Genomic DNA, 24,721 nt, shown 5'->3' on the forward strand with positions numbered 1-24,721 from the left:
CTGTTATTTAATAAAGTACAAAAAATAAAATTTAAAGAATAAATTTTGTGGATAAGAAAGATGTATAATTCTGAAAATTAAAAAATTTAAAAGAACAAAACAGCAATACCTAACCAATTAAGATTTATCTTCCAAACTGGTTGGGGAAAAAAACTTTCTTCCCCTGAGCATTTCCTGAATCTCCAACTTTTGGAATTTTCCCTCAAGGGTTTCACCAAGGCTCTGATTATCTATGAACCAGAGAGCACACAGCCTCAGGAGGGAGAGCTGCTAGGCATAATCAATATGGTTTTAGGGAGAGTTAGAGGTACATGTCACATTAGTGTTAATTAGTGTCACCTGCAAGAGTCCCAAGTGCATCAATAAAAAATTAAGATCTTCATTATAAAAAGTTGTAAGCTAAACTTTTAAAATTAAATGTTCTTTTGTTTCAATAGATTTCAGAACAAACATGCACAGATGGAATATAAATATTCCAAGATGTCAAGTGAGTCCTCATTGACATTTATAGGTCACGTCTCCAAGGTAAAGAAATGGAATCTGTAGTTAGTCTCTCTCTGAGGCCTTTTCTAAGAACTAACTTTGCCTTTTGGGTATTTTTCATGTAGTCACCAGGGTAAGTGGTGATGTTCTTCAAAATATATAATACTAGATATAGATCAGTCCTATTCCTAAACTGTATATTCTGTAACAGCAAGAGTTTTGAAAGTTTTATTCATTAATGTGTACCTATCACCTGACACACCATCCATTAGTTGAATGCATGAACAAATAAATAAATAAACCTTCCTCCTCATCTGTATGTACAAAAGGGGCAAGTTCTTATGAGTGTGTTTGTGTAAGCAAAATACAATTCATTATTTGAGTGGTTTAAAACATATTAACCTTAAAATTGTAAATAAATATAAATTATCTTATGAATTCCTTTCCTTTGATGTACAGGCACTCTCAGTAATTACCAACATGTGACCTCCCTCCTTTAATCTATTCCCTTGCTGGAAGTAACCAAGCTATACTGGGCATACACTGACACCTATTGGCTGACAGAGAAAATGGCTTCTGTGTGTGTATATACATACTCCAATCTCTTTCTTTCTTAAACTATTCTTTTCCAACTTTGGATCAATTAACATCAGAAGATCTCTCTTGCTATATATATTCACTCTGCTCCACTGACACATACGATCTTCTTATGCAATTTCTCAAAAGTATACCTTTGGACCAAGTGTTCCCATGAAAAAGGGTTCTGTGATTATGTAAGATTCACAAGTGCCAAGTACTACATGTTCCTCTTAGTAATTCACAATGAACTTCAGAAAATTAAGGTGCCAAGCAGTGTGGCAGTAAAATACCTATATATAGTTTCACTGAGCCCAATGCTTCACAAATTTGTTTAATATCAAAATGATAGCAACAGTAAGGAACAATTACTGCACATTAACAACCTCATTTAATATTATTTCACTATGGCATCTTTTTTTCTCCTACAAAAAAGAAAACCCTATTAATACCTTTTGAAATATATTTTAGGAAATACATTCTGCAATTTCTCATTTTTGCTCAGGCTGTCTCCTCTTCAACCTCCTTCTCCCGCTATCTTTCTACTCTTAATCCTCAGACCAAATACTACCTTCTCTATGAAATTTTCCTTAATTAGAATTAATCAGAAAGCCCCTTGTCTGTCTATTATAGGACACAGCATGCCCCTTCCACAATTTTTATGTAATTTGCCAGTTTCCATGATTAAACATTGAGACTCTAGAAGTAAAAATAAAAATTCTGCCGTATTTATATTTTTATCTTCTATATCTCTGAGCAGAATTTACACACAGGGAGCCTAAGTGAATGCCTGTTTAACTGAATCTGAGGCTAAGCAATGCATTCATTAAATACTTGTAGGAAAAGCCTTCAGTTTATAAGACAAACTAAACACAATAAAGAGCTTGAGATCACACTCTTTGTTTAAAACACTTGTAAGTGTTCCGAAGTTGCGGAATTACAGAATGTTAAGCATATCTATCCCAAAGATGAGGAAATGAAGGGCCAGAGAAGAGGCTGTCACTTGGCTTGGCAATGTAACTAGTCAATGTCAAAAGTCCTCCCACAAATTCTAAGTGCCCCACATGTTTCAGGTCCTGTCAATATCAAATGCCCTAACAATCACCCCCAACTACAGATGCGGGAATCATTCCTGTGACTGTCTTATTTCAGTGTGCTGAAGTCCTGTGCCAGATAAGATTAATCTAAGAAATACATTTCTACAACTGTACCACAAATCCCATGAACAACCATCTCAGTTAAAAGAAAGCATGGTCACTTTAATCTTATTCTAGGTTGTCTCTTTTCTTCAGAACACATTTGCTGAGTTATAGGTAAACCTTAATTTAAAAATATCTATAAGCATCTTCAAAACTAATTATGTACAAATTTTGCTAAGAACAAGGCATTTCCAAACAATCTCCTACCCTGAAGTTCTGTTTTTGTTGCAGTTGTTTTTAAACACAGACCAAATGATTTCATCAAAGAGGTAAAATGTGGCTGGTGAGCCAAGGTGGACCTGGAAGTTTTACAATGACTAAGTCAGTTATCCCACTGGGAAAAGGGTGGAGTGAGTGTACAAGAAGCTATTAGAATTAGGTTCAAAGCAGCCCAGGAAAGCAAATCAAGGAGGAGCCCCAAATGAGAACTCAATGTAAAGAATACTAAAAAAAATAAAGTATTTGCAAAGGACCCCAGCATGTAAGATACATGTGGAAAAGGCGGGGGGTTGGGGGGGGAGGTCAGCCCCAAAATGGTTAAGATGGTTTGAAGCCATTCATGGGCGCATGGTGATATAGAAATAAACTAAGATGGGCTTAAGGGCAGATAATTAAGACTGGGGTTTGCAACCAGCAGGGGAAAAAGAATAGATACAGAAATTAGGTTTAGAAGCAGTAGCCAAGTTTAGGCTTCATTAGGTAGATAAAAAAATAGTGGATTAGTTACTCCTACTTGGGAGCTTACAGGAAGGAGGCTTGATGGTATAAATCCAAAGAGTCCAAAGTAGTGATTAGTAAATAAATCATTTCCACCATTATTTTTTGCTTCACAGGCAGTTGTTTTAGATGCTAGTCTGTAAACACTGACAAAAAAAAACACATGTAGCAGATATAACCAAGGGTTTTTAAGACAGACATGCTTTTGAATCCTAAGTCTACTACATCTTAGCTTTGCCTCACTGGGTAGTAACATTAGTTTCGGTAAAGGATGGTAACCAGAGCACTTACCCACAGAAATATTATGAGCATTCAATGGTATAATATATTTAAAAACTTAGCATGTCTGATGCATAAAAACATCTCCATCAGTAATAGTTATTATTAGATTGTTAAAACCACAGTAATTACCCTTAAAGATTTTTAAGAGGAGGGGATTTATATCAAGGTTACAAAAGAGAAGAGTACATAGATGCATAGAAAACAAAAATATTACCCACAGGGAAAAGAAAGGTAGGAATGACAGTCTACAGTGTCTATATAAACCTTACTTCAACCCAGAGACACTTTTATTTAGAAAACTCAACTATATCTCACCCATGCCCTTGGCTTTAATTACGACCAATACGGAGATGACTCACAACTTTACAAAAAAAGTCCAAATCTTTCATCTGATCTCAAGGTCTATATATTAACTTTCTATTTGTTACTCTCTCTTGAATGATTCAGACGAACCTTAGACTCAACATGTATAAAACTGAACCTCATGAGCTTCTCTCAAAACTTGATCTTCTTAAATATTATTTATTCCAATAAATAGTGGTCCATTCCCAAAATACAATCAATCACCAAACACTGCAATATTACTTACTAAGTATCTCTCAAATATATCTCAGCTACTGTCACCCACTATAATCATTTCTCTGGGCTGCTGCAACAGCTTCCTATCTGATCTACTATATCCACCTGTTCTCGATATGGCTGCCAGAATCATCTCTCTGAAGCATAAATTAAACCATCTCACCCTTCTCTCTAAATAGAACTTTCGATAGATCCTTACTGTTCTTAGATAACCACAAAGACAAAACTCTTTAAAATGTCCTTTAGGATCCTGAGATAGTCTGGTTCCTCCCTAACCTATTCCAGTTTCTCACTCTCGCCAATAGCTACCTTGGCCTTCTTTCCATCCCTTTCACTAGCTGTGCTCTCTCCCACGTCGGGTCCTTTTGTATTGCTTTTCCTCTTGCCCAGAGACTCTTCACACAGTTAACTCATTCTCATTCTTCAGACATCAGTCAAGCATCACTTCTTCCTGGAATCCTATCCTGACCTGGTCAGGCTCTCCCTATGATTTGCTCTCATAGCACCATGTGTCTCTTTGTTGTAGCACTGATCAGGTTGCAGTTTTACATTTTTTTGTCTTTCCCACTACACTGTATAAGGTCTATCATGCAAGGCATCAGATCTCTTTTGCTCAATATTGTGTTCCCAGCACATAGCATAGTATCATGCATTTAATAAGTATTTGTTAAATGAAAAGAAATACCTTCAATACCTGAGGTTGAAAACTTTTGTTTCATGTAAAAATTCAATGGATTCTTGAAACAGTCTCTCTTGTTTAGTACCACTGAAAACACTTTCTTTCTAGTACATCAAAATCACCTAAAACAGCCTTGTAATGAGGAATCCCTAGCCCTAGCTCTCTCCAATTCACCCTATCTGTGTAAAGCTGACAGGTTGCTGGAGCAACATCTTATGGGCAATCAAGATGGTAAGAGGAAAGGGAACTAAGTCTGAAAAGAGACTGTGCAAGGAAAGGGTTGCTTGAAACCATTCCATTTAAGGATGTTTAGCTTGGAAAAGAGAAAATCTAGGAGTGAGTGTCAGATTATTTGAATATTTAAAGAGCTCTCATGTTCAAAAATCAGCAGATTAATTTTTGGTAGCTCTGAATGAGAGTTTCTGAGAAGCAGATTTCAGCTTAATGAAAGGAAGACCATTCTAATAACTAGCACTATCTTAGTGCGGTTGATTTTGTAAGTAGTAACTTTGCTATGACCCAGTGAGTTCAAGCACAGTCTTGGGAAACACTTAACACAGAGAACTGTTGTTCTCAAACATTTTTTTTTCTTTTTATCAGCTGTGGAACCCTTTCTCCAAACAAAAGCTTTTGAGGAGAACCTTATATGCTAAACAGAAAAACAGGAGCATCTCTGTAGGTTCAAGATGGCCCCCAACCTCCTGCCCCAACCCCTCTTCGAGCCATATGCCACTCCATCAGCTGCGGCCCACTGGAGCTCCCTAGAATCCACTATCTGAAAACATGCACGCTTCCTCTGCCCAGCCCTTTTCAGCTTTTACTGGGGTGTGGGTGGAGTAGAGGAGAGTATGTCTTATCTTTTTTCTATTTTCTTCAATTCAGCTAAAGAATACTGTTTTCCATGAAAATCTGTTCCTTGGCATGTATGTAGATTTTGCTCTTTTAAAAGAATATTTTTTTGTGCATTTACCATGTTGCCTTAACTTTAAGTTCTTTATGGCAGAAATCTCTCTTCTCCTGCTCTGGAATCACATATAATTCCAAGGATAGTAGGAAGTAATAAAAAAAAAAGAGGGGGGGGGGAAAAACAAACCCTTGTGATGGAAAGGTTAAGACAACTAATTCAGGTCTGACTCATAAAGATACCTAACACATGATTAGACACAGAGAAAACTGAAGGAACAATTTCATATATACATTCCCCTTCCTTCTTTCATCCAATCCCTGTCTCCTCCTTTTTGCCCTCACAGGTCATGACTAGTTGTCTCACATTCTTTTATCAGAAGGAAACCAACCCCCCCCCACCCCCCGCCTATAAGTAATCCCAAGAGATTGATTTTCACAGAAAATCTGCTTTGACTGGAATCTACAGGAAAAAGCTCTCTTTTATTATATATTATGGCCTTATTTCCTCTATCTTCTTTAATGATTACATATGAATTCATGGATAGTACAGGAATTCCAAATAAAATATGTCTGAATTTAAGCCACTGTACTAACACAGTCCACTCAAAGAGGGATTTTTACCAATTACTAACCAAAGAAGTGTATGCTCGGCTTGCTTAATAATGATGATTTGTCTCTAGATGAATGTGCCTTGGTGATAATGTGGTACTAGCAGACAAATGTGTGAAAAGTGCTTTCCAAGGAAGCATTTATATTTTCCCAGAGGTATCTGATTACATTCCTGTATTTTTAGATTAATTTCCTTTCAATGGATTCCTGTTCTAAAAAGCTAAGACAACGGAATTCTGGAAAAAAAAGTCACATGTGTATTCTTAAATTCTGATCTATCAGATCAGATATGAACATACTATAAAATATAAGTTTCTGCTACTGATGTTACATATTAAGATGCACAAATATTCACTGAATATAGGATATGTCAGCAGTATATTTTGGGGAGTAATCAAAATGCTGACATTCTAAACTCTAGGGAAATAGCTCTTGAGGAAGAATATACATTTATAGTGGCATTTTCAGATCTTCTAAAATTTTATAGTGAAGGATTACACGATATAACGAAAAAGCGCTGAATTTGGAATCACAACAACCTGGCTCTAATTCTGGCTCTATCACCAACTAACAAACTAACTCTACTTACTTTTCTTATTGCTCCTCAGTTCCTCACTTACAAAATACAAGATATGGACATTCATATCTGAAATTTAAGTTTATTGTACTCTGCAAAGTCAATGTCCCTAAGTAGAGTGCACTGACAATGTCTCCCTGTGACTCCTATGTGAGAAGTAGAAGACACTTACTTGAGATGATATAATGAAGTATTCTTTAAGGGTTGGTGACATTTACCCATTCACTCATTCAGTCATTCCAGCAACATATTCACGCACTATCCAAATAAGTTAACATGAAGTGTTTTAGCAGATTATGCAATTCTCAAATAACAAGTCTTGGATAGTCTACAGGATATAAAATCAGCATAAATTAACATTTCATCTGTTTTACGTTTTTAATCAATCAAAAAACCAAATTGCTCTAAATCTTCTCAAAACCACTAATTTTATTTTCAAAGTATTTCAGACAATGATAGTCTCTGCCACATCAGATACAGAGCATCAAAATTAAGCAGAGTGGGGCAATGATTTCTTGGATACGACACCAAAAGCGCAGGCAACAAAAGTAATAGACAAATGGAACTACATAAAACTTAGAAACTTTTGTGTGCCAAAAGACAATCAACAGTGAAAAGGCAGCCTAGCCTACAAAATGAAAAAAGATATATTTGCGGGTCATATGTCTAATATAGGATTAATATCAGAATATATAAAGAACTCCTACAATTCAACAACAAAAAATCAAATAGCCCAATTTTAAAATGGTCAAAGGACTTCTATAGAGAAATGTCTATTCAAGATCTACAAATGGCCCACAAGTATATGAAGAGATGCTCAATATCACTAATCATCAGAGAAATACAAATCAAAACCACAATGAAACACCACCTCACACCTATTAAAATGGCTACTAACCAAAAAAATGAAAATAACAAGCATATCAAGGATGTGAAAAATTAGAACCCTTGTGCACTGTTGATAGGATTATAAAATGCTGCAATCACCACGAGAAACAGTACGATGGTAATTCAAATAATTAAAAATACAAGTACCATATAGCCCAGCAATCTCATTTCTGGGTATATATTCAAAAGCAGGATCTCAAAAAAGATATTTGTACACCCAAGTTCATAGCAGCACTATTCATAATACCCAAGAGGTAGAAGCAACACAAATGTCCATTGAGAGACGAATGGATAAACAAAAAGTGGCATACACACACACACACACACACACACACACACACAGGATTCATCTTTATAAAGAAAGGCAATCTTGTTACACGCTACAACATGGATGAATCTTAAGGATATATACTAAGCAAAGTAAGCCAGTTATGAAGACAAATACTATATCAGTCCACTTATACAAAGTATCTAAAACAGTCAATGTTATAAACTGAATTGTGTCCCTCCAAAATTCACATGTTCAGTAGAGGCCCCAATGTGACTATATTTGAAGATAGGGCCCTTAAAGAAGTACTTAAGTTAAATGAGGTCATAAGAATGAAACCCTAATCTGATAAGACTTTATCATATAGGAAGAGAGACTTAAGATATCTTTCTCTCTCCCTACTTCCCCTTTCCTCTCCATCCCTTTCTCCTTCCCTCCCTCCTTCTCTCTTTTTCTCTCTCTCCTTCCATGAGCAAAGAAAGACCATGTGAGGTCACAGAAAGAAGGTGGCCAATTGTAAGTCAGGAAGAGAGGCCTTACTAGAAACCAATCCTGACACAACCTTGATCTTGGACTTCTAGCCTCCAGAACTCGTGAGAAAATAAATCTCTGTTAATATTTAAGCTATCCAGTCTGCGGTATTTTGTTATGGCAGCCCTAGTAGACTAATACAGTCAAATTTATAAAAACAAAAATTAGAATGGTGGTTAAGAGGGACTGGGGAAAGTAGGAAAAAAAGAGTTGTGTTTAATGAGTGTAGTTTCAGATTTGCAAGATGAAAAAGGTCTGGTGATCTCTTTTACAACAATGTGAATATACTTGACATTACTGAACTGTAGACTTAAAAAATGATTAAGATAGTAAATTTTATATTATGTTGTTTTTACCACAATGAATAAATAGAATTTCAATTTTCCTGCTGAAATAAAGAAATAGAAAGATAAGAAAATACAGCTTCACAAATAAAAACAACCACTAATACTATTTTATACATATGAAATGCATATGGATGTAGTTTATATTTGTTTACATTTCATTAGAAAAAGCAATAATGATGACTATCTTAAGGCAAAAATATCACTTCTATTTTAGAAGCAATAATTTCCTATATATAGCCAACAGAGAGAAACCTAGTTTATAAAATATAATTTCTAAATTCTACTAAAACTAGGGATGAATATAACATATCATCAACATTTCCTCCCTCAATATATTTTGCAAGAAAATGCTATTAACAGCAGAACACAATCATTTTTCTAAGTTCAAATTCTCTGGATTCTTAAATTGGATATCTTTTGAAAAAGGTGGGAAGAACAAACAGCAATACTAGGACTCATATAATTTACACAATGAAGAGAATTCAATTTAGCTTTTAAAAAGGCAATACTTAGTTACACTTAATGATTACATTCCCCTAAGCTCTTTTCTCCTAAGAATATGAGAATGAAGGACTTGATACCTATAAAATTCTTCATCATTTAATAAAAATAAATCTATTCTTCATGTTTCCGTAACAGTAAAAGAGAAAAGTGTAACAATAAACACATATTTTCTAACAAAGTCAACATGTAAGATTATAGAGATTTTGACTCATGCCACAGTAAAATTTCCCTTCTTTTCTGGCCTAAATACGATTTCAAGAAAATGGTGGGCTATGACACCCAGAGGGATAAGATAGACTCAGCTGGATTTTAGTTGATAATCTAGATCAGGGTTTCTCCACTTTGCCATTACTGACATTTTGGGCTGGATAATTCTTTGTCTTGGGGGTTCTCCAATGCACTATAGGCTGTTTAAGAGTTTCCCTGGCTCTTCCCTAGCTAGCAGGCCCCTCCCCTCAAGTTCTGACAACCAAAAATGTTTCCAGACATTGCCAATGTCCCCTGCGGGGAAAATTAGCTCTGTCTAGAAAATGAGGACATAGGTAAGTTGATGAGTTAGCAGAATTAATCTGCACAACTTTAAGTCCAAAGCTAGAAAGTTAATATTTAGTACCTAAACTCTGATAAGCAATCTAAAGAATGTGAGTTGTAGGATAATTGTGGGCGAGGGGATGAGAGATAAAAAAATAGACTTCAAAATGTTGAGACATGTGCGTCTATTGCTAGAAAGAAAGAACATTCTAAAAATATTACCTGTCACTTTTTTTGTGTGCTCAAGGAAATAAAACCATAGCTACATTTGCTATTTTCCTCTTTTAGACTGCCATCTGGCAATCCATACTTGCACTAGAAAAAATTTTAGCCGATTGGACTAAAATAGTTAATGCACCAACCCATGTGCCAAAAATATGCCAGGGAATCTACAGCTTGCTCAGTCATGCCCCAAAAGAATGAAACTAACGTCCTCAGAAAACAAAAGTAAATAACTCACAGGATGCTTACACAACTTGTCAAAATTCCCTTCCTACTTTTGGTGGGAGGGCGGCGGCACCGAGTCAAACAGTTGCTGGAGGAAAAGCATACGAGTAGTTATATAAAACAGGCAAACTAAAGTAATAAAACTCATTTATTAGACGTCAACTCGTCCCCAAGACATATGGAATTAAAAAAAAAAAAAGAGTCCACCAATCAAATACAGCAGAACACAACCTATAATAGCCATTATATTTCCGATGCTGCAGGGATTGGTTAGGAATGAATGAAAAACCGGGACAAGTGCAACGATCCTTGTAACACTCCTCAAGAGCGGCAGTGTAAAGATTCTTCACAATAATGAACACAAGGTTCACCACCATAACTGAATCTACTACCACTTCCTTTTTCTTAATACCCAGAGCTTCAAAATACAACTGTAAATCTACTGTTGCCCATCCCGTATACAATGCAAAAACTGATACCAAAAGTAGGAGAAAATGACTTTTCCATAATCATAGTGAAATTTAATACACACTTCTGAAAAATCCACATTTCAAATAAATAAAAAAGATGAGTAAAAAGGTTTTAATAAACTTGACTATATAGATCTAAATATATAAAGACACACACACAGACATACATATATACCTACACCAGTGAATAAAGAATTTAACCAACGAACAGCTTAAAAATTTACTATGTATTAGAACACATACACACATACACACACACACAAACTCAACAAAGTCCCCAAAGCGTCAAACATACATACGGCATATTCTCTGATCATGCCTCAATAAAACACAAGAATAGTCAAGCGAACCTATTTCATTTACACTGGCATCAGATGCACAAAAATCTAAAAGGCAGTTTGAGTGAGCGTGCAGGGAAATGCACACATTTATAGAAACTTCAGGTGGGAACAGAAATTCTTAATGCCTTTTTGCAAAACAATTTGATATTATCTATCAAAAATTTAAATGTCATACCCTTTGACTCAGCAATTCTACTTCTAGAAATCCTTATTACAAAAAGAGTACACATAATCACAAAACAACGTCCAGCACAAACAGGGCAATACTAACTACAACAGCAAACAAGTAACAACCCAAATATCTATCAACAGAAAAGTGGTTCAATTATTTACAGTACATCCATTTCATAAAATGCCGAGGACTGCCATGGAAAGAATCTCCAAGACAGAGTGTTTTTTAAGTGTAAAAAAATACACATGTATCATTCAAACTCTGTTAAAATACAAGATAATAGAAAAGGAGAGGAAGAACACACAACATACTTTTTACCTCCGGAGAGAAATAAATGATGGAGAACTTCCATATTCTCACACTTGTCTGTACTGTTTGAATATTTTATGAATTATACTGTGTGCATAATTCAAAGTCAAGCAATAATTTTAAAAAATTTTCTCATTTACTTCCCAGAAAAAGACTGGGATCTTTCTGTTCTTAGTACAAATTTGATTGAGCCCATTTTAGAGCACAGAACAAGTATAAACTTCCAATCTGTTCAAATAAGAACACTTTCTGTTTCCTCTGCCGAGAATGCTCTTCCCTCAGATATGGCTCACTCCCTAACTTCCTTCAAGTTTTCCAATTAAATATTATCTTAACCTGAGGAACGGTCCTTGACTTTTCAATATAAAATGACAACCCTCCTGCAGCCATCCTACCACTCCCCAGCTCCCTCACCTTGCTGTATATACTTCACTAGGTGTCAGATTTACACCTGTGCCTCAGTGTCCTTTTCCCTAAATGGGGGTGACAATAGTGTCTACCCCCACAGGAGTGCTGTTAGGCTTAAAAGAGCTAGAAACCCGTAGGTGAGAACTGGGTTCATAGTAAGAACCACATGAATCAGTCTGATTTCTTTGTCTGTGTCGTTTACGATCTGCCTTCCTCCTATCAGAATGACAACCCCAGGAGGCAGGGACTGTGTTTTATTTGCTATTGTATCCCAAATGCCCAATGCCTGGAAACTGCTTATCAGTAAACATTCATAGTTGATGTGTCTGATTTACTACTGCAGCCATATGTACAGACAGCTGAGATTACAAGAAAAAGACCAATTGTTTTCAGTAAAAGCGAGCTTTCTGCACATTAGCATGAATCATCTATAATAATTCAATCTACTTTGAAAGCATAACATTTAGGAGTATGACTCCAAAAAGCTTCAAGTAGGGAAGTGGTATAGTACCATTTAATTCATTAATTTCATAACACCAACATGGCAACAGAAACGAAAACATCATGTGGAATGAGGAAATAAGAGCACGGCTTACTTTTCATTCCTGCTTTTGATGCATGGCTGGTAGAGGACTTTGACAGCATTCCAAGCAGAACTGGAATCTGCCTTCGAAGTATCTTCCAACAAGGGAAACTTTTTGACACTTCTGGAACTTCCCGAAGATTCAATCACCAGACTGTCCGAGTTTAAAAGCCATAGCTAAAGATATGGAGAGAAAACTCCAATTATAAGGTTATTGCCATCCTATCCATATCTCACATCACCACTCAAAAAACAAACACAAAACAAAAGTATAAAAATATCAGGAAAAACAGAAGAGAATCATCTATATAATGTTTAAGGAAGGTAAGTCTTACAAAGTATAACCTTGGTGGAGTAATCAACATGAGAAAGTTTTAAAAAAAGAAAAAAATACAACCTGCTAGAAAGAAGTATTTAATATGTATAAATCAAAGTTATTACCTATAATATACAGCACTCCTAGAAATCCAGCCCAACAGAAATACAGGCAAAGAATATGAATAGAATTAACAGAAGAAATAAGTGATAAAAATATTAAAGTGTTAACATAACTAACAATAAGAAAATGCAAAACTTGTGTGCTACCCTTTTGCACTTACCAGATTGGCAAATACAAGAAGATTGATAACCCCCAGTTCAGAAGAGGGCTTGGAAGGGTATTCCCAAACACTGCTGGTGGAAGAGTGTCTGGGGGTTTGGATGCATGTGATTCAATCAGGGATTCAATCAGGGAACACTCTCAGAAGAAAGAGAGGAAGGCAAACAGGGTAAGGCAGAGGAAGGAGCTAGGCAAGGATGTGACCTCAGTTGGAGTACGGCTCAGCCTGATCCCACATGGAACTTGTACCTACACAGTTTGTCCCACCTTGAGAGACAGAAGACCCCAGGTGTTTGTACCTCAGGGTCAAATCATTGCAGTGGGATGACCAGGCCGGGGGGGGGGGGGGGGGGCGCGCCGGGGCGTAGAGGACAGGAAACTCCCTGGCCAAGGCAGCATCTGTTAGGTTAGGAGGACAAGTCTCTGGAGAAGAGAGCAGCTGTGAGCCATTAGCAGCCAATACTCTCAGCAGCTGGGAAAGGGGTGCACTGGCCAAGGAAAGGGGATCTGGGTGGGGCACCATGAATGTCCACTATAAGGGATAAATTAGTACAAATTGTTTGGAGGATAATAATTATCAGAATTTTAAAAACTTAAATTCTAATACTGTATTAGCTTAGAAAGATCCATATCTAAAGGACTACAATACTTGTGCAAAGATTATTTTCACTGCAACACTGTCTTTAGCAGCCATACAATGGAAGTCTACGCGTTGAAGTCTGATCTACACTTACACTAACTAGAAACAATCCTCATGGTATACTGTTGAGTGAAGTAAGCATGTTCAAGTGAAATGCTAATCACGACTCTGCTTATTTTTTACAAACTGACAAATACCTGTGGGTATATGTACATATAGTTGGATATGGGTAGGGAAAAATGCTAAGGTATACATATCAGATTGTTAATAATGTTTACCTTCAAATAGTATAAGATAGAAGGACAAGACAGGGGACAAGATGGGGGAACTGCCACTTCTATGTTCTTCATGTTGTCTGAATGTGTTTCAAGAATGTATTACTTTATAAAAAATAATTCTTAAAAAAAATTAAATATACATTAGTAGTAGGTTTAAAAGTTCCCATTCCTGTTGAAAACCTTGCAATAAAAGAAAGTTAACACTGATTTCAGACTATGACTATGAGGTGTACTTAGGATCAACTTCAATCAGATAATACTTTATTTGGCTTTTGATAGAAATTACCTGGAATTACAGGAGCATGGGGTTGCCATAATGGAAGGCCAGCTATAAAGCCACACCAATCTCAACCCTTTCCCTCCTTTTAGCTATCTAGTTTCCCTATTACCTTTTAAGTTCCTTGAAGGCATTTTTGTTTTAACTTGAACATCTGGAACAGTATGTTTCAATTAAAATGTGCACAATATATGTTTACTAGTGGAATAAAACAGATGAGAGGCAGAGAAGAGGCTTGGGCCTTGAGTCTTGGATTTTCACACAAACGTCCCAAATTCTTTTCTGCAGAACGTTATTTTCTAACAGAAGCGGTATGCTATTAGATGCTTGTGATACATGTACAGGGATGATTCTACTAACTGCAAGAGACTCTTTTCCAAAACTTGGCACGACTTCTCAAACATCAAAGTATAATTAACAATAGTATATATTGTGTACTTAAAAATCTGTGAAGTAGGTCTCATGTTAAGTGTTCTTACTACAAAACAAACAAAAAATACGTAAGAGTATCAAATAGGGAAAAAAAAAAGTGAGAGATAGAACTATGTTATTCTGACCAAGAAAAGCCATTAAAAATTGAGTGAAAAACTTTATTTTGTGATATGAGCTCCTACAGAGCAGGAATCGGGCTGTGTTTCTCTCTCTATCCCTACCTAGTTCCTAGCACAAAGAGGCACTTGATAGTTTGTTATTAAATCAAGGGAGTTTGATTTGTGAATTAAACTGACATTAAAATTTTACTTTTTTAATCAATTGTTTTCTAGACCTGAGAATTAAGAAAAAAGAATGACAAAAACTAAAGAATTTCTGAGACCCTGGATTAGTAGGGCTATAAAAAGCTGAGTGAGATAATTTCTTACCAAGATGCACGCTTTGCCATCATGACCTTGAATGCTGAATCTAAAAGTGCTTCTAGCAGAGGAAAGTTCCACCAGACACTGGGCGATAATGCTCTGTACAAACTGAGACCTGTTTGAACAGAAATCAGTTTTTACAATGTGCCTCTCCTAATAACTCTAACTGGCAGGATAAGCCAAAAATATCCACAGGGTACCCAAAAGGCAGAGGCATGTGCATGCCGGGCTTTTCTATTTGCTACCCCTTCCCCTGCGATCTGTGCTAATGTGGATTTTAATATATTTTAATGTATTTGTGTTGCTCTAGTCTTCTTATATCCTGTTCTCAAATCCTTAATACATTTTCCACCCCAAACCTAACTTAATAAAAAATAGTATGTCAGACAAGTCATTGTTCCACTTGTGCTGTAGCACATTAAACAGTGAATAACTTTAAAAAGGTGAGACATTTCCTCCCAAACATTAGACAGTGTTATCTACAATATTCCAACTTGGATCCCCTCAAAGTATCAGATCTTAGGTACCTAATCAAACTATTTACAGAAGAATAAAGTTCAACGTTATATTTAGATTGCCGTAATTTTTAGACATCAATAATGAGCTAAAATAAAGAACTACTAGAGTTAACTTTTGTTTGCAAACTAAAATGATTCAAAGAAAAGCAGCACTAATGGATTTAGTGGCTAATGACCACTTAAAAACGAAACAAAGGAGTTATTTGAAAACTGACCCGTTTCAAATTTTAAGTCAAATTAAAACCAGAAATAATTATTCAAAAACCTATTGATTATGTTTTAAGATCTTAGATATCTGCCACATAGGAAGAAGCACAAAAACCTTTCTGATTTAGATTTATATGCGTATATTTGGCTATAACATTATGTAAGCAAACCATGAATAAATCCTCAAGTCTTTAAATGTCTGGTTTGGTCCACCTAACCTTTCCAAATAAAGAGAGGTATAAGTAAAAATGAATTCCCAAATAATCAATTGTACCTATCTTTTCCTACATTTGAAATGAGAGAATAGATATAATTTGCTATTGTACCTTGGAATGATGGGAAAATTTCTCTCAGATGGCTGAATAATCATCTCCGTCATATAAAACTTAACGGTTTCTAGAAACAAAAAATAGAAAATTAAAAATCTCCTCTATACACTAATATTTTTACTGTGGGCATGTTAGTCCCAAATTATGACATTCAAACCAAATAGTTGATCTATTGGTAAAATTAGCATTGAGTAAAACTTTTTAAAAAGTGACTGTGTTAAAGAAGACAAAGCCTTGATGACTACAAGGAGACAGCCCTGAAACTTGAGACAGCTTGGTGTCACTTCAGAAGAGCAGGTCCCAATTGTATCTGATACAGCAACTCTGCTCATACATGTAGAAGATTATTAAAAAGATAATAATAATATTGATAGAAAAATATTGAAATATTAAATATCTAAAAATTAAGGATGGTTGGATTAAATAAATACACATTTAGGGACAAGAATTCTATGCAGTCATGAAAAATAGTATACCTAATAATTTTTGTTTTAATGAGATGGAAGTTGTTCCTAATAGGATTTTCTGAAAATGTTTTTAATTGCCCAATATAACACAGAAAAGGGCAAAAAAAAAAAATCAATACTGTTTAATAGATTATTATATATCTTGAGCCATGATGATAAATTTATCTATTTCTCTTTGAAGTTCAATTTTCACTTAACTATTTTGAAGTCATGTTATTAGATGAACCTTTTTTTTTTTTTAATTTTTAAATTTTGTTTTTGTTTAAAATATCACAGATGTCCCTTTTTCTCCCCAATGACCCATTCCACCCCATCCCATCCCCCTCCCCAGGCCTTCTCCCGACCACTGTCCGTGTCCTTCGGTTGTGCATATATGCATATAAATTCTTTGGTTACCCTCCCCCCCTCCACCCACCTGCCCTCCTCCATCCCTCTGACATTCATCAGCCTCATCTATGCTTCCATGTCATTGAATCTATTCTGTTCATCAGTTTATTAAGTTCTTTAGATTCCACATATAAGTGAGATCATGTGATGTTTGTCTTTCTTTGCCTGGCTTATTTCACTTAGCATAATATTCTCCAGGTCCTTCCATACTGTCCCAAATGGTACAAGATCCTTCTTCTTTATAGCTGCGTAGTGTTCCATGGTGTAAATGTCCCACAGCTTTTTTACCCACTCATCTACTGATGGGCACTTGGGCTGTTTCCAGATCTTAGCTATTGTAAACTGTGCTGCTATGAACATAGGGGTGCATATATTCTTTCTGATTAGTGTTTCAGGATTCTTAGGGTACATTCCTAGGAGTGGGATGACTGGGTCAAAAGGCAGCACCATTTTTAATTTTTTGAGGAACCTCCATACTGTTTTCCACAGTGGCTGCCCCAGTCTGCATTCCCACCAGCAGTGCACTAGGGCTCCCCTTTCTCCACGCCCTCGCCAGCACATGTCATTTGTTGATTTGCTGATGGCAGCCATTCTGACAAGTGTGAAGTGATACCTCATTGTGGTTTTAATTTGCATCTCTCTGATGATTAGCAACTTTGAGCATTTTCTATGTGTCTCGTGGCCATCTGTATGTCCTCTTTGGAGAAGTGTCTATTCAGGTCCTTTGCCCATTTCTTAATTGGGTTGTTTGTCTTCCTCTTGCTGAGTAATATGAGTTCTTTGTACACTTTGGAAATTAGCACCTTATCAGATTCATCCTTGGCAAATATGTTTTCCCAGACCATGGGGTTCCTTTGTATTTTGAGGCTGTTTTGCTGTGCAGAAGCTTTTTAGTTTGATGTAGTCCCGTATGTTTATTTTTTCCTTTGTTTCTCTTGCCCTAGGAGACGTATCAGTGAAAAGTCCACTATGTGGGATATCTGTGACTTTACTGCCTATGTTTTCTTCCAGGATTTTTATGGTTTCGTGACTTACATTTAAGTCTTTCATCCACTTTGAGTTTATTTTTGTGTATGGTGAAAGTTGGTGGTCTAGTTTCATTTTTTTGCATGTATCTGTCCAATTTTCCCAGCACCACTTATTGAAGAGGCTGTCCTTACTCCATTGGATACTCTTGCCTCCTTTGTCAAATATTAACTGACCATAATGGTGTGGGTCTATTTCTGGTGTCTCTGTTCTGTTCCATTGATCTATATGCCTGTTGTACCAATACCAGGCTGTTCTGATTATAATGGCTTTGTAATACAGTTTGAAATCCAGTAATGTGATCCCTCCCACTCTGTTCTTTTTTCTCAAGATGGCTGCAGCTATTCGGGGTCTTTTTTGGTACCATATAAATTTTCGAAATGTTTGTTCTAGGTCTGTGAAATATGCTGTTGGTATTTTAATAGGAATTGCATTGAATTTATAAATTGCTTTGGGTAGTATGGGCATTTAAATGATATTAATTCTCCCAATCCATGAGCATGGTATATTCTTCCACTTGTTTAAATCTTCCTCTATTTCTTTTTTCAGTGTCATGTAGTTTTCTGAGTACAGGTCGGAGTACATCCTTGGTTAAGTTTATTCCTAGGTATCTTATTATTTTAGTTGCAATGATAAATGGTATTTTTTTTTTTTTTAGTTTCTCTCTCTGAAAGTTCATTGTTGGTGTATGAGAATGCCATTGATTTCCGGATGTTGATTTTGTATCCAGCTACCTTGCCAAATTCGTTTATCAAATCTAGTAGTACTCTAGTAGGAGTCTTTTAGATGAACCTTTTAACATTATGAAGTGGTCCCTTTTATCACGGCTGTTGTAAAAATAATTTAACTCTATAATTTTAATCCCATAGGTATTATTTTTTAAGTATGTTTTTATTGATTTCAGAGAGAGAAGGGGGGGAGAGGGAGATATAGAAACATCAATGATGAGAGAGAATCATTGATCAGCTGCCTCCTGCACACCCCCTACAGAGGATGGAGCCCGAAACCCAGCCATGTGCCCTGACTGGGAATCTAACCGTGACTTCCTGGTTCATGTGTCAGTGCTCAACCCACTGAGCCACACCAGCTGGGCCCACAAGGTATTATTATTATCGTTTTGTACAGTTAATATTAATTTAGTGTCACCCACATATTTATCATTTTCTTAACCAATCCTTCTTGAAGTCAGACCTTCTATCTGGGATCATTTTCTTCTACCTGATACTGATATACAGATCGAATTTCTTTTAGTAAGAAACCAAACCACTAGAGGTGAATTATCTCATTTTTGTTTGTCAGAAAATATATTTATCTTTGTCTTATTTTCATATCAGGGCATTTTTGCCTAATAGAAAATCCTAGGTTAACAGTTTTTTACCTTTGTACACACCGACACTACCATTCCATTATCTTCGAACTTCCATTATTGCTGTTCCTTTGAAGGTGATTTGTCATTTCTCTTTGGTTGCTTAAGATTTTCTCTTTGCCTTTTATTTTTCTGCAGTATCACTCTGTGTCTAGCTACAGATTTGGTTTTTTGTTTTTTAAAAATATATCTTTATTGATTTAAGTGAGAGGGACAGGGAGAGAGAGAAACATCAATGATGAGAGAGTCATTGATCGGCTGCCTCCTACACACCACCTGCTGGGGACTGAGCCTGCAACCCCGGCATGTGCCCTGACTAGGAATCAAACTGTGATTTCCTGGTTCATAGGTAGATGCTCAACCACTGAGCCACCCTGGCTGGGCCACATACAGTGTCTTTTAAATTATTTCACTATGTGTTTCTCATTATTCCACTGCAGTTGTGTTGCACACAACTCTCATGTGCCCTGACTGGGAATCAAACCGTGATTTCCTGGATCATAGGTCAATGCTTAGTACGCTGAGCCACACTGACTGGCTACAGATTTGTTTTAATTTATCTTCCTTGGGTCTCATTTAATTAGAATTACTAGACCTCTTGAAACTACAGATTTTTGTTCTCACCACTTCTGTAAAATTCTCAGTTATTTCTTCATATATTGTCTATGCTCCATTCTACTTCTCTTTCCCTTCTAGAAGCTTGGTTAAAAATATGTTAGATCTTCTCACTGTATGTTCTTTGTCTCTTAATCTCTTTTTCATATTTTTTGCCTTCTTGTCTCTCTGTGCTAGATTACAGATTTTTTTGCTTATCTATCTTCTGTTCATTAATGCTTTCTCCAAATTGTACCTACTCTGCCATTAAAGCACCCACTGAATTTTACATTTCAATTATAATGTATTCTTTTAAAATTCTATTGTGAATCTTTTCCAAATGTTAGTTTCCTTTTCCTTTCGATATATTCAAGCCTGCCTTTTATACTGTTAAATATAGTAAGTATGGTTGTTTTACAGCTTACATCTGATCATTCCAATAACAGAAGTCTGTTTCTATTGTTTGCTGTTTTTGCTAGTTCGTATTGATGTAAGTCTAGTTTACTTGTTTGCTTATTTATGTTTGGTTATACGATGAACACTGCACTTGACAGATTATTTGTGAGAATAATGAGTTCTACAATGAAGACACCTTCCCCCAGAAGTGAACTGCATTTGATTTTGCCAAGCACATAGTATTATGTCTAGTACAAGGCAGATTAATGAAGTTCAAGATCTGAAATACCTTAAAGTCCCAAAGGACCGACACTTGTCTATAATTCTGCAAGGCTGGTCCACTTTTGATTCACCTTTATTGTGAAGGTATGACCCTTCAGGGTCTTATATTTTTGTGTAGTCACTTACTAAATTCCCTTCTTGTGTAGTCTTTCATTTCTGTCCTTACTTCCCAAAGCAATCAAAATAAAAGCTCTAATTTTACAGAACTGACAAATTGCAGGAAAAGGTGGATTCAATTTTATGCTAAACGCTTTTTAGTTTGCTTCTGTGGTAATTTACCCACATATTTTCCATTTATCTTGCTCCTCATTCCTTCCTGTGGATTTCAATTACCATCCAGTATCTTGCACTTTAGGCTGAAGAACTTTCCTGAGCATTTTTATAAGAAGGTCTGCTAGTAATGCATTATTTCCATCCATTTCTATGAAAATGTCCTCATTTTGCCTTCATTTTTGAAGGATAGTTTTGCTGGATACTGAATTGTTAGTTGACGGGTATTCTCTGCCCCCCATGTCCCACGTATTTTGAGTATCTCATTTTAGTGTTTTCTGGCTATCATTATTTCTATGTGAGCCTCGACTGTATCATGAAATTCCCATGTGTGATATTTTGTTTTGCTCTTGCTACTTTGAATATTCTCTTTTCATCTTTAGCTTTTATCAGTTTGAGTATAATGTGCCTGGGTGAAGCGTGCTTTCTTGTTTATCCTACTTGAGATTCATTGCAATACTTGGATCTGAAAGTTAATACTTTTCACCAAATTTGCCAAGATTTCAGCCATTTTTTCTGCAAATTTTTTTCATGACCTTTGTTTTTCTCCTTACCTTCTGAGACTACAATTATACATTTATTGAAAAACTTAATATTGTCCCACAATTCTCTGAGGTTCTATTCGTTTCGCTTTAGACATTTTTCTTTCTGTTCTTTGGGTTGGTTAATTTCTATTAATCTACTTCAATTATTTTTTTCTTCTGTCATCTCAAATATGTGGTTTACTAATCTAGTGAATTCTTTACAGTTACTGTATTTTCCAGCTCTGCAGTTAGCAACTGGTTCTTTCTTTTAAGTTTCCAATTTGTTGAGATTTTCCATTAGTTCACTCAAGAGGCATTTTTAAAATTATTTGCCATATTTATAATAGCTGCTCAATATCTGTCTGCTAAATCTAATATTTATGCTTATTCAGCACTTGTTTATTGAGTTCTGTTTATTCCTTGAGTATGAATGACTCTGTTCTATCTTTTTGCATGTCTACAATTTCCAGATGGAAGTAAGACATCATATGTAATACACTGTAGCAATTCTGGATTGTCTGTTGTTCTCTTAAAGGTTGTTGTTTTATACATATAGTAGTTAATTAACTACCCTGGATTCAAACTGTGAAATATGTCTTTCCACAGTGTGTAACCACTAATGGCTCTCCTCAGTTTTATTCTGTTTAGCCTGGTTCATTAGAGAGTAGTTATTATACTTACATAGTTTTAGCTATCAGCAAATTTGGGAAGTTCTGCTCAAATACTTCATGCCAGTAAGACTTCCACCTTCTGCTGCTCAAGTTGTGTGTGGACTGAAGAATGAAATCCAAAGTACAGCAAATTTGAAGGTCTACCCAAGCTTACAATTCTTATTGGACTATCTGGCATCTATTGTGTGCATGTATAGTTTAACAGTCAGCCAGAGTTGTGTGAAGAAGTTTACATCTAGAAGTATGGCCTGTTGCTTCCAAATTTTTCCTCTTTAATTTCTAGTTTCTTCTTAGTGTACGCTGACCCGAAATTATTGCTTGTAAACAATAAAGCTGAGTTTTTCCTGCCCAAGTTGGGGTGGTGAGAATGGCAATGCCCTCAAGAGCCAAGGGCACAAATTTGCCATTCTAAGCAAAAGCAGTAGCAGTTTCTCATAACCAAACACTTCTCAAATCATTGCTTCATTTTGGTCTTCCAGTGGTTGTTCTTAACGATTTTTTGAACTTGTACAGTCTTGTACTTGTTTTCTGCAGAATGGAACTTTTCTTTATAGCACCGTTTTGGAAGTGGAGCCCTACTAATTTTCTTTTAGAGTAGGTGTGAATATAGCTCTTTTACATCACCTGACACACACTCAACATATATTGACCTCCTAATATACTTATATATTACATCGTAAAGATTTTTGGTTAAATCAACATTCAGTGTTTACATTATTGTGACCGTAATGATCCCATGGCAATGTTCCCTTTCTTGTTCAATCTTCTGTTTTCCTGCAGTGCATTACTGCTTTCTTTTTCATGTGTTTCATTTTCTGAGCACCTTTAGCTAGTTCTTCCCATATGAGGAAGTGATTTGTCTCAAGATTATTTGTTTCATGTGGTCAAACAAATCAAAAATGTATCTGTTTCACCTTATAACTAAAATCGTCTTTACTGCAATCTTCTCTCCTCTTGATTCAATCCAGGCTATTATTCTCTAGGTCTGCTGCACATCCCTCATCCTGAGACTTCCTTATCTTGCTCTCCTATGTTGGATAATCTGTTTCCCAAGTCCTATGTCCTCCCTTTTGAGGTTAAATCCCTAGTTTTGGTGATAAATATCCTATGCTAGATTTCTAAGGAAAATATACCTTTGTGATCTACATTTAAAAATCTTGTTATATCCAGAAATGTATTTGTTATTGTCATACTTGATTGATGGTTTGTCTGTATATAAAATTTTGGCTTGAAAATCTTTTTCCTTTTAAATTATGAAGGTATTGCTTCATTGTCTTTTAGTTTTCAGTACTGCTGTTAAGTTCAATGCGATTTTAATTCCCAATCCTTTGTCCACTACCTGCTTTTTTCTCTCTGGAAACTTCCTCCTTGGTGTTCAGAAAGTACTCAAAGATGTGGCTTTGAGTAGCTTCCCTGCCATCCCTCCATTAATTATACTTGACACTTAGTGGGCCCTTTCTATTGACAAACTTAAGCCCTAGCTCTGGAAAATAGCCTTGTGATATCTTTTTGGTATTTTTGTTCTTTGATAATTTCCTACACCCTACTGTCTCTATTCTCTTTCTAGAATTCCTATTATCTAGATGTTAGGTGTCCTAAAAGGCTCAATTCATTCATTCATTCCACAAATACTACCAGATATGAATCATGTGCCAAACGTTCTAAGTGCTGAGGTTACAGTGATAAACGAGATAGGCAATATCCCTATCCTCAGGACACTTACATGATGATTTTTTAAAAAATATTTCCTCTCCCAATTTTCAGTCTCTGTCAATTGGTTCTGATTTCTAAGTTAGTTCCTTAATTTTATCTTCCAGTCTTTTGATTCATTTTTTAAGCCATTACATCTTTAATTCCATATTCTCTGAATTATGGAGGCAGTATTTTTTCATTCTCCAAGGACATTTATTATGCTTTTTATTTTATTTTACGATTTTCTTGTTTTATACATAATTTGTTTCTTCTCCGTGCCTCTACTATGCTTACTTGATTATTTATTTGCTTTGGTTTCTTTCATGTTGGAGGTTCCCTCAAATATTTGTTGATTGTCAGCAATCCATTCATACTTATGTGTAAGGTAATAAAATGCTAAGTGGAAGCTTTTGTGTATAGGTACAAAGCTTGTTGACTGTAGGATGGTTGAATATAAGCTCATTTTTGTTGAATGATTCCTAAGAATCAGTGTCTGCAAATCTTTTCTCTAGTTGGTTCTCTTCCATTATTTCAAGAAAGGGTTCTCCAATCTCATAGCCTAAAAGTATAAGCAAGTTGTAAGGGGAGGAGGAGACTCGGGGGTCTTAGAGCTCCATATATAAACTTTGATTTAATCATCCTGCTTCCAGCCCTTTGTCTCAGACTCCATTCTCTGCTCCTGCTGCCCCCAAACTGTGATCAGTTCTGGGGTTGTACAGTGAATATTGGCTCACTCCTCACCTAAATGATCTATAGACACCTAGGCTGTGGCTCCCCCTACATTGCCAAGTTCGTTCCAAGGTGTATCTCTCAGCTTTACAGCTTTGAAGAAAGTTTGCTTACACCTCCTGTTTACATCACTGCCGTCTCCTCTCTATTTCTCTTTGTCTCTGCAGATGTATCTTTTTTATTCCTTAACAGACATTTTGACTAGACTTC

The 24,721-nt window shown here is 35.9% G+C and overlaps 1 protein-coding gene across 1 annotated transcript in view; it reads right to left on the reverse strand.

The window, feature by feature from the left end:
• Nucleotides 1-24,721, reverse strand: part of UBE3D (ubiquitin protein ligase E3D) — a 121,332-nt gene that overhangs the window by 68,039 nt on the left and 28,572 nt on the right. Inside the window, exons 6-8 of the mRNA XM_016207347.2 lie at nucleotides 16,105-16,174; nucleotides 15,060-15,168; nucleotides 12,420-12,583 (exon numbers count right to left, since the gene is read on the reverse strand). Of these exons, the coding sequence (XP_016062833.2) occupies nucleotides 12,420-12,583; nucleotides 15,060-15,168; nucleotides 16,105-16,174 (343 nt within the window). The remainder of the gene's footprint in view (nucleotides 1-12,419; nucleotides 12,584-15,059; nucleotides 15,169-16,104; nucleotides 16,175-24,721) is intronic.

This window comes from Miniopterus natalensis, chromosome 5, assembly GCF_054644295.1.
Source record: "Miniopterus natalensis isolate mMinNat1 chromosome 5, mMinNat1.hap1, whole genome shotgun sequence".
Lineage (NCBI taxonomy): Eukaryota > Metazoa > Chordata > Mammalia > Chiroptera > Miniopteridae > Miniopterus > Miniopterus natalensis.